This window comes from Alosa sapidissima, chromosome 16 (assembly GCF_018492685.1).
Source record: "Alosa sapidissima isolate fAloSap1 chromosome 16, fAloSap1.pri, whole genome shotgun sequence".
In the NCBI taxonomy this organism is placed as follows: domain Eukaryota; kingdom Metazoa; phylum Chordata; class Actinopteri; order Clupeiformes; family Clupeidae; genus Alosa; species Alosa sapidissima.
In genome coordinates, this window is record NC_055972.1 from 26925456 (window position 1) to 26939144 (window position 13689).

A 13689-nucleotide genomic window follows, 5' to 3' on the forward strand; every position below is an offset into this window, starting at 1 on the left:
CGTGTATAGAGTCGTTTGGTGGGCTTAACATAATGATTGATGGCAGAGTTGGTTTGGCTTGAATTCCCTGCTACTTGAAAACAAATATCCTATTGCGTCCTATTGCGTGCAGAGGGAATTTGAAAGACAACTGATTATCCCGCCCCTCTGACTGAGCACTGCGAACGGTGAGTGCCCAGACCCTACATTTTAATGTGGGTCTGGCTCGCCAGGCTATGTCAGTCCCACATTAAAATGTAATTTGCTGCCGCTAGGGTGCGTCTAGATTTCTAGGCTGTCAGTCTACCAGTCTAATATTTTTTTCAGACCTTGTGAATAGCCATAACCAAAGTGTTATGAATTGAATTTTCAAACCCCACCTGACCCCATCAACCCGGCAAAATGGTAATGTTAAAATTCACATCTTGGTTCCACATTAGACTACATTTCCTGTCTCAGTCCGCGGCGCTGGATCAGATGTTATTTTAATTAATATGTCGGTCTGCTTATGACTCTTATGTTTGTGTGTGGCTATTTTGTTTTGAATCTATGATCTTCCTTGTCAAAAAAGAAAGGCATTATTAAAGATAGACACAAAAGAACAAATTTCCTCCTGTTCCTCGCGCCCCACCTGGACCTTGATGTTGCACTTCTTCCTCCACAACTGCACCCTGCTCCACTCCACTGGTTCCGGTCTCAGGAGGATCTTCAGCCAGCAGAGCTGCAGGACATTTTGGTAGGAAATCATGATGAATGTGGGCTGGTCATGCCCAAAAACATCTTTAAGCTTCGCACCAGTGACCAAGCGTTTTGGATCGCCAAAATAGAGCCCATAGACTTTTGATGTACAGTAAACGGACAAGGCTTCTGATACAAATATAATGTTCGGTGTGATATGTTTTTCTGACCCTTGACCTGATATGGTTCTCAGTGGCCTACCCTCATTCCTATACGACAGTTCCTGTTGGTTACACCTCAGTTGATTTTCTGACCACAAGTATGCAGGCAGCTGCGTGTGATATCTGTCTGATGAGGACTGAGCAATTCAATGGAGAATAACTGATCTGAATTTGGAACCAAAAAAGCCTGCTATGATCAGGTCACAATTTAAACACTTATGCAATTAATATCTAAATAGTGGAGGGGAATGTTTTAAGTAATCAGAGAAGTGATAGGACCATGACCCTACCGCCCCCACCACAAATTACACCCATGCTTTCAGTTGAGATACAGTGTTGCTTCTGTTGCAATTTGTTCAAAGTTGACCCCCATTTTGGCTTAAAATGACTGGACTATTGTGTTAGTCATGACATAATTGTGACATACTCTAGGCGTGTCATTTCTGTGTGATGTGAACGGGTGTGAATTTTCAACCAAAACGCATGCCATGATCTGGTTGCAATATTAAAATAGTGGTGGGAACAGTTTAAACTAATCAGAAAAGTGATGAATTACACACATGCTTTCAGTTGAGATACAGTATACTATTACTCATGACATAAAATGAGCATAAGGGTGTGACCTGCATCTCCTAAGAATAGTCTGTGTGTTATATCTGTGTGATGAGAACTCAACCGGGAAGAACAGGTGTGAATTTTCAACCAAAATGCATGATGAATTACACCCATGCTTTCGGTTTAGATACAGTATGTTGTTAGACATGACAGTAAGGTTGTGACCTGCATCTCTTAGGAATGCGCTGTCTGCTCCACCTGAAACCTTCCTGTTAGCCCTATAGTTGTATCTACTGTTTATCTATTGTTCAAATACTACAGTCTTCAATCATCAATGTCACCATGCAGTATATATAGAGGCGATAAGAAATTAACTGCCTCAGACCTTTCAAGAGAATCACTCTCCGCTCCCTTGACCAGAAGCAGAGGCCATGTTCTGGACAACTGCAACCCTACTGGTCATCCTGGCTTTTGCCAGGGTCAGCACCTCTCCAATGTCCGGAGAAATGACCGATACAGATGTTAATATTCCTGCGGTGAAAGACGGTTTGAATTTCGCAGTCGGTGAATTCAACAAGCAGAGCAATGATGTGTACATCTACAAAGTGGCGAAAGTGATCAAGGCTACGAGTCAGGTTTGTCTGCAGTCATTTCTCTTTCCTTTTCCTCCATATTGACATGTATCATTTTCTACACATGCATGTCTACGCTTTCAATGAGCCTGAAATCCAATGTGTAGTATTATGTGCTTGTTCCTACAGGTTGTTTCAGGGACCATGTACAGGTTTGAAGTGGAAATGGTTATATCTGGCTGCAAACCATCCCCACAGGAGATGTGTGCCAAGGACAACTCAGAGCTCAAAAAGGTATGCTGACCATTTTAGTGTACACCGAAAGTTATTTGAAATGCTGGTCTCATGATTACTTGTTTTTTACGACTTGGTATTGTTTGACCTGTGTGATTATGGCCTAGTATCCAGAGTTGTGAAGTAGTTATTCCGACTTTTAAGTTGCACAACCATGGGATACTACAAAGAATATGTGTTTGTTAGTTCAAAATATTTCTGCTGATAACCGTTTCCAGTGTAACAATGAAGAGTAAAAGACAAGGATCAAGACAGCCATGAAATATGAATAATGTAAAACATGTTTTAATCATAAAAACGAGTATAAGCTCAAACGTATGGTGCTGGGTGCTTGCGAGACCACTTAATTATTGCTTGAAAACATGTGAAGGCAGCATTAGCTGTAAATGTAAAATGTTACGTTCAATTTACAAACACTTTCATGTTTCTCTTTCAGCCATACACATGCTATTTTGAGGTCTGGAGTCAACCATGGCTGGGCCCACCCAAGCTTATGAAGAATGTCTGCAAACATTAGATTTTCTTGAAGAAGCTTCCATGTCCAGAAAGGTTTTGGATTGCCGCATGTAGTCATAATCATTCAGTATTTTAATGAAATGTAGTTTACATTTATTTTAACTTACCTACTGACCGCCTTTTTTATACACTACCAAGTCCATGTTCAAGTTTTATTTGTCACATACAAGTATAATGAGTAGTAAAATGCTTACATAGGCCTACCTATACGGCTGTACACACATGTATACCACTCACATACATTGTTGATCCTAAACCAACTGTTGACAATTCTAACCAACCTTTCTCTCAAAATAAAGGCTTTCTACATCATTGGCCTCAAGGTGTGTGTAGAGTTAAGTGATGTAATATTATTATGACTCCATGAACTGTTTCTATATGTGAGGCTGATCTGGTAACTAAAAACCATATGGTCTATAAACCTTGCATAACATTAATAACAGATAAATGTTATAATAAACATTTAATAAATGTAAAAACAGGAAATGTTATAACTTTCTACTCAAAAGCCAACAATTTACTAACAGCACTGATTCAATCTAAAGGCATTTTTAAACAAAGCCCTTTCTGAAGTAGGCTACTGTAGTATAGTGTGGAGCCTCTGGTAGGCCTACACACTGCTGGTCTAACTGATTGCATACCAAGGGCGCATTCACACTAGACCGTTTGATCCTGACCCGAGTTTATTTGGACCGATGGTTCGGTGATTTTTGCTAATGTGAACGCAGTCTACCGAACCCGGATGCGGACCCAGGTCCGGACCAGGGTCCGCTAGAAAACAGTGGTCTGCAGTATGGTTCGTTAGAACTCTGGTGCAGTTTGAATGCTATCAGTTCCAAAACCAGGAAATAAACTGCCGCTTTTGTGATGTTGCCAAGCGATATTGTTAAATAGAAGCTAAATGGACCCAGTGTGATGGCAACCTTAGTGTATCTGGTCTGCATTTGGCCAGATTTATTAGTTCCCTGACATGGCTTTCATTAGTTGATCACCTCTTTGGTTAAACAAAAGGGTTTCAATATTTATCATCTCTTTCACTTGATGACAGTATTTAAATAGTCTGACCAGGTCCTCGATAAGGTAATAATTTATTGCCAAATAGAGGTTAAGTTATTAGTCAGACTCATTATGCAGGCTGCAGAGGGTACCACACCATGGTAACGTATGAACAGAATCAAACACACTGTGAAAAGGGAAGTTATCCTCTTTATTTTTATTCTTTTTTGAATTGGCATGATATTATATTCAAATTACGGAAAAGTATTCACAGCACTTCACTTTCTCCACATTTTGTTGTTACAGTCTTCCCCCCCCCTCAGAATTCTACACACAATATACCATAATGACATCATGAAAAAAGTTTTTTTTTAAAATATTTGCACATTTATTAGGAATAAAGAACGTAAATTTATGTACATAAGTATTCACAGCCTTTGCGCAATACTTTGTTGTGGCACCTTTGGCAGCAATTACAGCCTCAAGTCTTTTGGAATATGAAACCACAAGCTTGCCACACCCATCTTTGGCCAGTATAGAGTACCATGCAGTATAGAGGTACCAAGGTACCAAGGATTCCAGTATATTATAGAGATTCCAATGACCCAAAGTAGCAGCTGCTGATATAATGAGATCCGTACAGGCAGAAATCCAAGGGGTGGCAGAGAAACAGCAGAGGGCTTGTAACAGTGGGGCAGTCAAGTCTGGGCTACTCGCCAAGATCAGCAAAGTCAGAGGAAAGGAGCGCCAACATCTTCTCCAGGGAGATGTGCGCACATGGGTGTTGAAGAGGTGTGGGTCATCAGGATGGTGGGATTTCATCAGTCTGGAGAGGTGAGAGAACACACTAGAGCGGTGGGCTGACTTCGACCGCATCAGATTTCTGGTCAAATCTGTCTATGACACCTTACCAAGTCTGGCTAACAGACTTGGTAAGTGAAACGCCCATATGCCCTCTGTGTGCTGGGAAAGGATCCTGTGACAGAGTACAGGAGAGGGTACATTTCCCCAAAGGGGAGGGCAGTGCGACAGGGTACTGTCACTATGGTTGCATGTGCTCCGACTGCCATACCAATGAGCCTGGCTCTTTGGTGTTGCGATTAATCTGAAGGTTTAGGCAGGGATCACACTGACCAGCGGCAAGCGGCAGGTTTCCTATTGTTCTCTGTGGTTCGGCAGCAAAACTGTGGCAACGCTGGCGTAATGCGAGGCTTGAACAAGCTCAGCGTTGAACTTGGTTCAACTTTCAAAGCGCCACGTGAGCGTATTCAATTGTCAGTTAAGGCAAACCGTTTGCGTTACCATAGGAACGAGATAGTGCTCAAACCATAATAAGTTCTGTGTTAAGCTTGCCGATGGCCAATGTGATCCCCACCTTAGTACCCCGGAGACCCTGGTTTGTGGCCATGTGGGATGATGGTTGCTACTGCTGGCCATGGTGACCAGGTGCTCAAGGCAGTTGCAGAAGCGGTCTTCACAGCCACCCAGACCAACAAACACCACCCAAGGAAGAAAAACACTCTTTCTGAAAGCTGCTGAAAAGGCCTGTACACTTTCATAAATCTGAGAGGCTCCTGAGAGTGTATCTTGGAAAACAACTAAATTCCCTGACCACATTGTGCAAACAACAACACTCTGCCCAGACATGGTCATCTTCTCAGACTCCACTGATGAAGGACTGACTGACCGAAACATCAATAAACCGGCTGCACATGGAGTAAGCAGTGTTGTATTTTTCATTTTTTTGTTACTTTGAGATCATGCGGGAACTGACTGAGGAGCACATGGAGGAAGCTCACAAGAGGAAGCTTATATTAAATATCAGGAGATGGTGGAGGAGTGCAGGATCCAAGGTTGGCAAGCTCGCTGCAAGCCAGTGGAAGTGGCCAGGTTTGAAAGGCAAAGCTTTGACCGCACTACGATCACTGGAGCAGTTAAGAGTGTGGGGGGATACGTTTCATCATTTACGCCACAGAGAAAGCTATAAAGACAGAGAGATTTAAGGCATTTGACATAAGGAAGGACCATACTGGCCTTCTAGATGAGAACAAGCCCGAGGCTTGTTGCTTCCGGGATACAAGCCAGGACCTGATAAACCCTGGCTGGGTCACAAACTGTTCTTTACTTTAGTAAAAACAACAATTCCAGAAGGTGAAGGTCAATTGGTTGTTACAGCTGATTTAATGTGACACAGTAAAGCAGCATATTCTTGGTGAGCTTCGTAACAATCTTGTATATCAATTTCGGTATTTGGCAGATGTTTTTATTAGGTAATAATAACAAAATAATCTAAATTCCTCATCATCCCCCTCCACATACCCAAGTGGTTACAGGTGTTACTATAATGTACAATGTATCAACACTTATCCTTTTCTATCAGACCACAAGCATGAAACTCTTGATTGTGCACATTTCAGACTACATCCCCCGCTATGATTATATGAGGGTGTTGTATAGCAAAAGTTGTATATTTAATCTGGAGAGGTGGACTAGCTGTGATGGTCATGGCACTACACACTTCTCTATCTCTTCAAAAGAAGCAGCACCATCAGCTTACAACGATAAATTATTTGATTGATTATTACATCCTGAATAGTTTGTTGTGAAGTCAGTGGAAGCCTTCAATCATTCAGCTTGTAGAGGAAAACAGAAAGAGCTTTATTGTGTTGTTAGGATAATTAAGGGAAGAAAGGAAAGCTGAGATACAGTGGAACGTGTGTAAACATGACCTAATGCTGACGGACATCTCAAAGGAAGATGCTTTGAAGAAGTCTGCTCCACCTAAAAATTCAACTGTTAGCTAGTTTTATTTACCCTGCAGATTGAGTAATCTTTGCATTTTGTAATGGTGACGGAGCTGAGGCATCTAAAATCTAGTTAAAAGGGGAACCAATCCTGGAATAATGCCTTGGAATAATTTAACAAAAAAATGATTGATGTAACCACTCAAACACTAGGGCCCTCCCTCTCAATCATCAATGTCACCATTGACACGATCAGAAATTATCTGCCATGAAATGACATAACATGACTGTGACCTGCATTTCTTAGGAATGCGCTGTCTGCTCCACCTGAAACCTTCCTGTAAGCCCTATAGTTTTATCTACTGTTTATCTATTGTTCAAACACTATGGTCCTCCCCCTTAATCATCAATGTCACCATGCAGTTTATATAGAGGCGATCTGAAATGAACTGCCTCAGACCTTTCAAGAGAATTACTCTCCGCTCCCTTGGACAGAAGCTGATGCCATGTTCTGGAAATCTGCAGCCCTTCTGGTCACCCTGGCTTTTGTCAGGGTTAGCGCCTTACCAAAGATTGGAGGAATAACCGATACAGACGTTAACATTCCTAGCGTGAAAGAAGCTTTGAATTTCGCAGTTGGTGAACACAACAAGCAGAACAATGACGCATACATCTGCAAAGTGGTGAAGGTGATCAAGGCCCAGAGTCAGGTTTGTGTTAAGCCATTTTTCTTATATCCTATTTCTTTTCCATTTTCTAGCAAGAGTCCCTGAAATTTGATGTATAACATTATGTGTTCTTGTAGGCTAAGCTATATCTTTCATTGTTAAACCACTCTTACTTTAACTATATTTGTAACTGATGATGCAGAAAGAATGTTGTCAAAATGACAATTCTGAGCTTGATGAATTAGCCTATTATTGCTATTCTCATAATAGCCATAGTCTGACCGACATCGTAAATTGTTCCCTGTTAAATTGAAACATTATATTGTTTTGTATTTATATGTCGCTTTGGACAAAATCTTTTGCCAAATCCCATAATCATAACTACGATGAGCCAAATGTTGACCCATCATTTTGCATCACATCATAAAAGCAATCTATTTAAATAATTAGATTCATGATCATGAAAACATTATTATTATTATGATAAGATCGAAATATAAAAATACATTTTATTGGGTCACTAAGGAAAAAAAATTCTAGCTACACTTCCCTACGTTATTTAAAAACTAGGCTACTACTCAAAGCTTGTACAAATATCCTAGGGGCCTATTCTTTCACACAAACTTACGTCACATACCACTTGGTACAAACAGTATTGGATTTTAGGTTGATTTGACCATCAGTTAACTTCTAAACTTTGGATAGACAATAGAAATAGGCTAGGCCTACATCATAGGAGTGATAAACGTCAAAAAAATGTAGACTGGTAACTAAACATTTGACACCTCTGATAGGCCTAGGCTATGTTTAGTGTTCTAAAGACAAATAGCCCGTTATATTTACCAAATTGATAGCCAAGGAGCCGGAAGTGAACACACATGGATAGCTATAAAAAAAACTGTACATCAATTATACAACTAAATATAAATAAGCAGGTTATGCAGTCAGCTTAAGAAGGCTGCAGGCAGGCGGCTACACCCATTAGGGCTACATCAAGTCCAGTCCCCTTAGAGCGCTACTGCCCTGTGATTGGTTAACCAGACTTCCTCCCAGCCTGCATACGTCATTGTTGTTTATATAACCTTTCGGCAAACAACAGAGATTTAGGGTACAGCAGCGTTGTACCGAATATATTTGGGGAGGTACGAAACAAACAAATGATCGTGATGTGGAAGATTTTGGTACCAATTTTTACGGTGGCTTTTGCCATGACCAGCGCTGGTATGGTTGGTGGTCCAGTGGAGGCGAACATAAACGACGAAGGAGTCCAAAATGCCTTGCAATTTGCTGTTGTTCAGCACAACAAGGGAACCAATGATGTGTACATCAACAAAGTGGCAAACGTGATCAAGGTCCAGAAACAGGTAGGCCTACATGACAGTGTTCTTTTTTGTCTACGAACGTGTTTATGGACAAGATTCGACAAGCGAGCGGACCGACTTTTAACTGCGCAATAGTGGATCGCCATAGAGCCTGTTGGCATTGTGTAGGCTATAGAGTTTTAAATTACGTTTGTTTTATAACGAGTGTACACTTCCATTTGTTAACGCTTGAACAGGTCGTTGCAGGGATGAAGTACATTTTCACCGTGGAAATGGCAAGAACCAACTGCAGAAAGGGCGGAGTGGAGACAGAGTGCGAAATCCACAGTGATTTAGCGCTTGCCAAGGTAAAGTACAGAATAGGCTGGTTTGTTGAATTCATGCCTTCACATTCCGAAAGGCTGGGGCGTCTTTTGGCTAATCTCCCTGTTGTTGTGGGTGTCAAATCTCAAATCTCAATCTCTAAACGAATAGCCTCCATACAGTTTCTTCAGTTTAACGTCACACTTTGTTGTAACATACAACAATAGGCTAATAAAAATACTTCCAGAGAATGTCTAATACTTCCTTATTTTTTTCTGTTTGATTGGCGGAACTAAATAGTTCCTGGTCTACATTTTTAAATGCTCTGTTATGCTCGTCTCTTTCAGCCCTACACATGCACTTTTGAGGTCTGGAGCCGTCCTTGGCTGGGCCCACCTCAGATCATCAAGAACGTCTGCAAACCTTAGATTTTCTTGAATAAGCTTCCACTCTTCCAATCAGGTTTTGGATTGCCACGTGTAGTCATAATAACATTAATAAATCATTTTAAAGAAATCTTTTTTTTAGATATGAAGAGATTAACACTGATTTTAACATTGTTCTCTGGCAAGAATACTGTTACATTATTCTCTAGCAAGAGGATCTACTGACCACCTTTTCTATATCCTATAACTACTAATACCCGTGGCACTGTTGAACTGTAAACTTATTGGCCCTTCTCTACCAATAAAGGTTTTGTTACACCATTTTGTGATTGTTTTGTGAGTAATTTGGTATGCAGGAAACGATGTCTGAAGTGGGAACTGAATGCCCTGTTCTTGCTTGCCTTGTGAAGTTATGCAATTGCATAAGACATGTGAATGCACGTTTTGATCTCTCCCTATATCCCTTGAACAGCAAATTCTCTCATGAGAACAGAGGCAGAAAAGAACAGCCTAGATTGCAACAGAAGAACTGATCGACCTCTTCGGTTTTCTTTGTATAAGAATAAGATCACATCTTGGAATTCATCCATTTGTTTGTAGGTCTCAAGATGGTCTGTCTTTAGGCCTACTGTCACATCTTTGTTAAGTTTGTTGTAGGCTTTGTATAAGTGGTTGCTTTTGTAGACTAAGAAAACAACTTTTCTCTAAGCTGCATCTTCATACAAGATATGATACTATGTATCATAGAGGCAAAACATTGTCTACAAGCCTGACTAATCCAGACTGTAAATCTTTAGTTAGGCTATAAGATACTGTATACATAGCCAAAATAGGGCAAGTTGGCAAAAATCCTTTTTTTGTTTTGTTTCAACTAGCCTTTTCCCCACAAGTTCATTGAATGAAAATGGAGTTTGTTCCAGGTCAGCAAAGCCAAAAATGTTACTGTTAACTGCTGTTGAGAGACAATAGGTCTACACAAGGTTCTGATTAATGCACTGCCCTACCAGGCCCAGGGGGCCACTGGGCCAGGGGTCTCAAAATAAGTTAAGCCCCACAGCTTGCTCCAGAGTTGACTAAGGTGACCCCAGATCAGGCCCCCACCTAGCTAGATTACACAAATATATTGCTTTATGTATGTATGTTTTGTACCATAAACGAGATCCTTGTCTGCCTAGTGTTTTCATACAAGTCAGATTGTAGGTCCACATGTCATATGCTAGGCCTGGGTGAAAAAAATTGAATTTAGTTATTTTAAAGGTTTCTTAGGGATCTTCAGATTTGAAACAACGTTTCTGTATAATTGTCTGGTTTATAAACATTTTACCTGCCTCGTTGCATTGTGGCTATGAGTAGAGTGGCAAGACTGAAGCCACTCCTTAGTAAAAGGCATATGGCATTGTCTCGAGGCACAGATGGGTACAGAACATTTTCAGAAAAACAGAAAAATGTCTGCTGCTTTAAAGGTCCCAATGAGCACAGTGGAAGAAGTTTGGAACCACCAGGACTCTTCCTTGAGCTGGCCGTCCCTCTAAACTGAGTGATCGGGGGAGAAGGGTTTTAGTTAGGGAGGTGACCAATAACCCGATGGTCACAGAGCTCCAGGGTTCCTCTGTGGAGAGAGGAGAACCTTCCAGAAGGACGACCATAGCTGAACCACTCCACCAATCAGGCCTGGAAAAAAATCCTGCTCCAGAGTGCACTTGACCTCAGACTGGGGCGACGGTTCATCTTTAACAACAGGACAACGACCCTAAGCACACAGCCAAGATATCAAAGGAGTGGCTTCAGGGCAACACTGTTAATGTCATAGAGTGGCAGAGCCCAGACTTGAATCCCATTGAACATCTCTGGAGGGATCTGAAAATGGCTGTGCACCGACGCTCCCCATCTAACCTGATGGAGCTCAAGAGGTTCTGTAAAGAGGAATGGGCAGAACTGGCCAAAGATGGGTGTGGCAAGCTTGTGGTTTCATATTCCAAAAGACTTGAGGCTGTAATTGCTGCCAAAGGTGCCACAACAAAGTATTGAGCAAAGGCTGTGAATACTATGTACATATTTTATTTTTGTTCTTTAATTCTAATAATTTTGAAAACATTTTTTAAAATCATGTCATTATGGGGTATTGTGTGTAGATTTTTTGGGGGAGGATAAATTGAATCCATCTTGATAAGGCTGTAACATAACGAAATGTGGAAAAAGTGAAGCGTTGTGAATACTTCCCGTATGCAATAGGCCTATATATAGAACTTCTATATACAGCCAATGGTAACAGTGAAGTGACGTGTAGAAGTAGGCTACCACGCTTATGCTGAAGCTGTCCCGTGTTACAATCGGTTTTACTTCGTCCATTTTTGAGTTTATCCGAATATGCAACAACTCACCAGCAAGTTAAGTGTCAGAGAAGATGTGGTTATCACCAAAAATGTATTAGCCTGCATTATTTGAAGACACACTGAAAACTAATTTTAATTTATTTTATATAGCCTACGGCTTAGAATTAGGCTAACGTTACATATAATGTAAGTAGACTAGCTAATTAAATATTAACTAGAGTAGGCTTATTCTCTCACAATTTAGTTCAACATTAACTAACATTTTCGCGAATGTGAAGGCTATTCCTGTAGCTCGGAAAAGGAGAGACGGACCTTGATGTTGGGACCCGGTTGTTTTGGCCACCCTCTACCACGCTTGTTGTTCTTGTTGTGAAATGAAGATTCTCGGCGAGGACGAGCTGAGGACCGCAGAGCAGGCCCTGCGGCACTATTTACCTAAAAGTTCCAAGGTAGGCTGAGCTCAAACTATTTGAGTAGCTTAGCACTGCATTGGAGGACTGCATATTCATAAGATACCGTTTGTAGGTGTATGGGTATCTCTTTGGAATGAACCGGAATAAGCCAAGCACACTGGAGGTCGTTGTTGACACCTGGCCTGACTTCAAAAGCATTATATTCAGACCTAACCTAAAGGTAAATTTCTTTCAGAATATGCCCCCCCCCCCCCATTGCAACACAAATAAATTCACCACACCCTTGTTTTTGCCCAATCAGAATGATCGTGTCTCTGACTACACAAAGAAGGTGACTTTATTCTGTACAGACGTGCAAGTCTTGAAAAGAATGATAATGGAGGAGAATTCAATTGACTGGACCACATACTTTTTGCTTGGAGGTAGGCTAGGCTAAGTTCAAGAAATCCATCTCAATCTCAAAGTAGTACAGTTTTCATATGACCCTAAATTACACAGTCAGTGTTGGCTGTTTGTTGTGTGAAGCCACATATAAATAAGCATCTGTACTGCATGTCCCCCCCAGGGCTCGATATCACTCTCGCACCCATGGTAAAGGAAGTTGCAGCCTCTCGGGGAGTTACTGTGAGATGTTTCACTTTGTGTCATCTCTTGACCTTATCAGACCCTCATGACCTACCTGACTCTCCCAGCAGGTACTGTCTGTACAACTTACTTACAATAATTAAAAATATATAATTTTTTCAGCATCCTGTTTTGCAACAATGCTCTCATTTTGTTATGAGTTATACATTATTTATTATTTTGTTATAGTTACACATGCATTTTTTTATTTGCTTTTCAGTTCAGCTATATTTCAAATTCGATTGCAGTGTTAATCAGATCAAGTGTTAATCTGTTTTATCTTTAGACAATGAATGTTGTGCCCCAAATAATTGGGTTGAATAACCGTGATATTGGAAATATTGACCAAAATAATAATGATTGTGATTTTCGTCATAATCGAGCAGTCCTTTTGTATTATATGATTTTGAAGGTTGACAAATGACAAGAATATGACAGATGTCAGCATGTTCATGCCACTTTATCGTCTCTCTGCAGTATTGAGAACAGGATATGCTCTCTGAATGAATCGCACATCGATATAGTTAACAAGACATGGAAATTTGGAGGAAACGAGAAGGGATACAACAACATTAAAAACCTCATGTGCAACTTCCCCAGCTGTTGCATTGTGGATGAAACAGGCCAGCCAGTGTCGTGGGTGCTGATGTACGACTACTGTGCCCTTGGAATCCTGTATACAAAGCCAGAACACAGAGGGAAAGGTTATGCAAAGATCCTGATCACTGTCTTGTCGAAGAAACTTCTTGCTCAGGGCTATCCAGTTTACTGCTTCATAGAGGAAGGGAATGACATTTCTCTCAGGCTCTTTAAGAGCCTAGGATTCACAGAGGACCCGTCCTACAGAGCGATCTGGTTTGAGTTTAATTATTAGGCCCACCAGATGTTTTCTGTTGAATGTAAATGAGTCAACATTGTTAATGTCTTCATAAAGCACAGCAATGGATGGTTCAACATTTTTGAAAGTTGGAACTGCAAAAATTAAAAGTGTATGTTGACCTCGTGACATCACCATAATTCTATGCAGAGCCCTTATTATTTTCAGAGCTAATTTTGCATTCCCTTGCAATAGTTTTGCATTCACT

General features: G+C 40.9%; 3 protein-coding genes across 5 annotated transcripts; all 3 read left to right on the forward strand.

Moving 5' to 3' along the window:
• Positions 1–468: 468 nt before the first annotated feature.
• Positions 469–3137, forward strand: LOC121685798 (cystatin-like). The gene is made up of 4 exons (XM_042066566.1): positions 469–715; positions 1854–2068; positions 2195–2299; positions 2736–3137. The coding sequence occupies exons 2-4, from the start codon at positions 1865–1867 to the stop codon at positions 2814–2816; spliced, it is 390 nt and encodes a 129-aa protein (XP_041922500.1). The 5' UTR covers positions 469–715; positions 1854–1864; the 3' UTR covers positions 2817–3137.
• Positions 3138–8296: 5159 nt separating this feature from the next.
• LOC121685795 (cystatin-like) lies at positions 8297–9555 on the forward strand. Its single transcript, XM_042066562.1, has 3 exons — positions 8297–8587; positions 8782–8892; positions 9196–9555. Exons 1-3 carry the CDS (start codon positions 8381–8383, stop codon positions 9274–9276), a joined length of 399 nt encoding a protein of 132 aa, XP_041922496.1. The 5' UTR covers positions 8297–8380; the 3' UTR covers positions 9277–9555.
• Positions 9556–11452: 1897 nt separating this feature from the next.
• Positions 11453–13626, forward strand: LOC121685794 (glycine N-acyltransferase-like protein 3). Of its 3 annotated transcripts, none has more exons than XM_042066560.1 (6): positions 11453–11753; positions 11846–12016; positions 12093–12200; positions 12282–12402; positions 12546–12675; positions 13082–13626. In XM_042066560.1, the coding sequence occupies exons 2-6, from the start codon at positions 11942–11944 to the stop codon at positions 13476–13478; spliced, it is 831 nt and encodes a 276-aa protein (XP_041922494.1). In that variant the 5' UTR covers positions 11453–11753; positions 11846–11941; the 3' UTR covers positions 13479–13626. The 3 variants fall into 3 exon arrangements, with proteins under 3 accessions (XP_041922494.1, XP_041922495.1, XP_041922492.1); XM_042066561.1 differs by having other exon boundaries at positions 11453–11658; XM_042066558.1 differs by having other exon boundaries at positions 11453–12016.
• Positions 13627–13689: the final 63 nt, after the last annotated feature.

What these genes read in the sequence shown, in the direction of transcription:
- LOC121685798 (XM_042066566.1), top strand. Translation starts at nt 1,865, where the DNA reads ATGTTCTGGACAACTGCAACCCTACTGGTCATCCTGGCTTTTGCCAGG. An exon ending in TGATCAAGGCTACGAGTCAG is followed by an intron (nt 2,069 to 2,194) that starts GTTTGTCTGCAG and finishes TTGTTCCTACAG; the next exon opens with GTTGTTTCAGGGACCATGTA. An exon ending in ACAACTCAGAGCTCAAAAAG is followed by an intron (nt 2,300 to 2,735) that starts GTATGCTGACCA and finishes TTTCTCTTTCAG; the next exon opens with CCATACACATGCTATTTTGA.
- LOC121685795 (XM_042066562.1), top strand. Translation starts at nt 8,381, where the DNA reads ATGATCGTGATGTGGAAGATTTTGGTACCAATTTTTACGGTGGCTTTT. An exon ending in TGATCAAGGTCCAGAAACAG is followed by an intron (nt 8,588 to 8,781) that starts GTAGGCCTACAT and finishes ACGCTTGAACAG; the next exon opens with GTCGTTGCAGGGATGAAGTA. An exon ending in GTGATTTAGCGCTTGCCAAG is followed by an intron (nt 8,893 to 9,195) that starts GTAAAGTACAGA and finishes CGTCTCTTTCAG; the next exon opens with CCCTACACATGCACTTTTGA.
- LOC121685794 (XM_042066558.1), top strand. Translation starts at nt 11,942, where the DNA reads ATGAAGATTCTCGGCGAGGACGAGCTGAGGACCGCAGAGCAGGCCCTG. An exon ending in ATTTACCTAAAAGTTCCAAG is followed by an intron (nt 12,017 to 12,092) that starts GTAGGCTGAGCT and finishes TACCGTTTGTAG; the next exon opens with GTGTATGGGTATCTCTTTGG. An exon ending in CTACCTGACTCTCCCAGCAG is followed by an intron (nt 12,676 to 13,081) that starts GTACTGTCTGTA and finishes GTCTCTCTGCAG; the next exon opens with TATTGAGAACAGGATATGCT.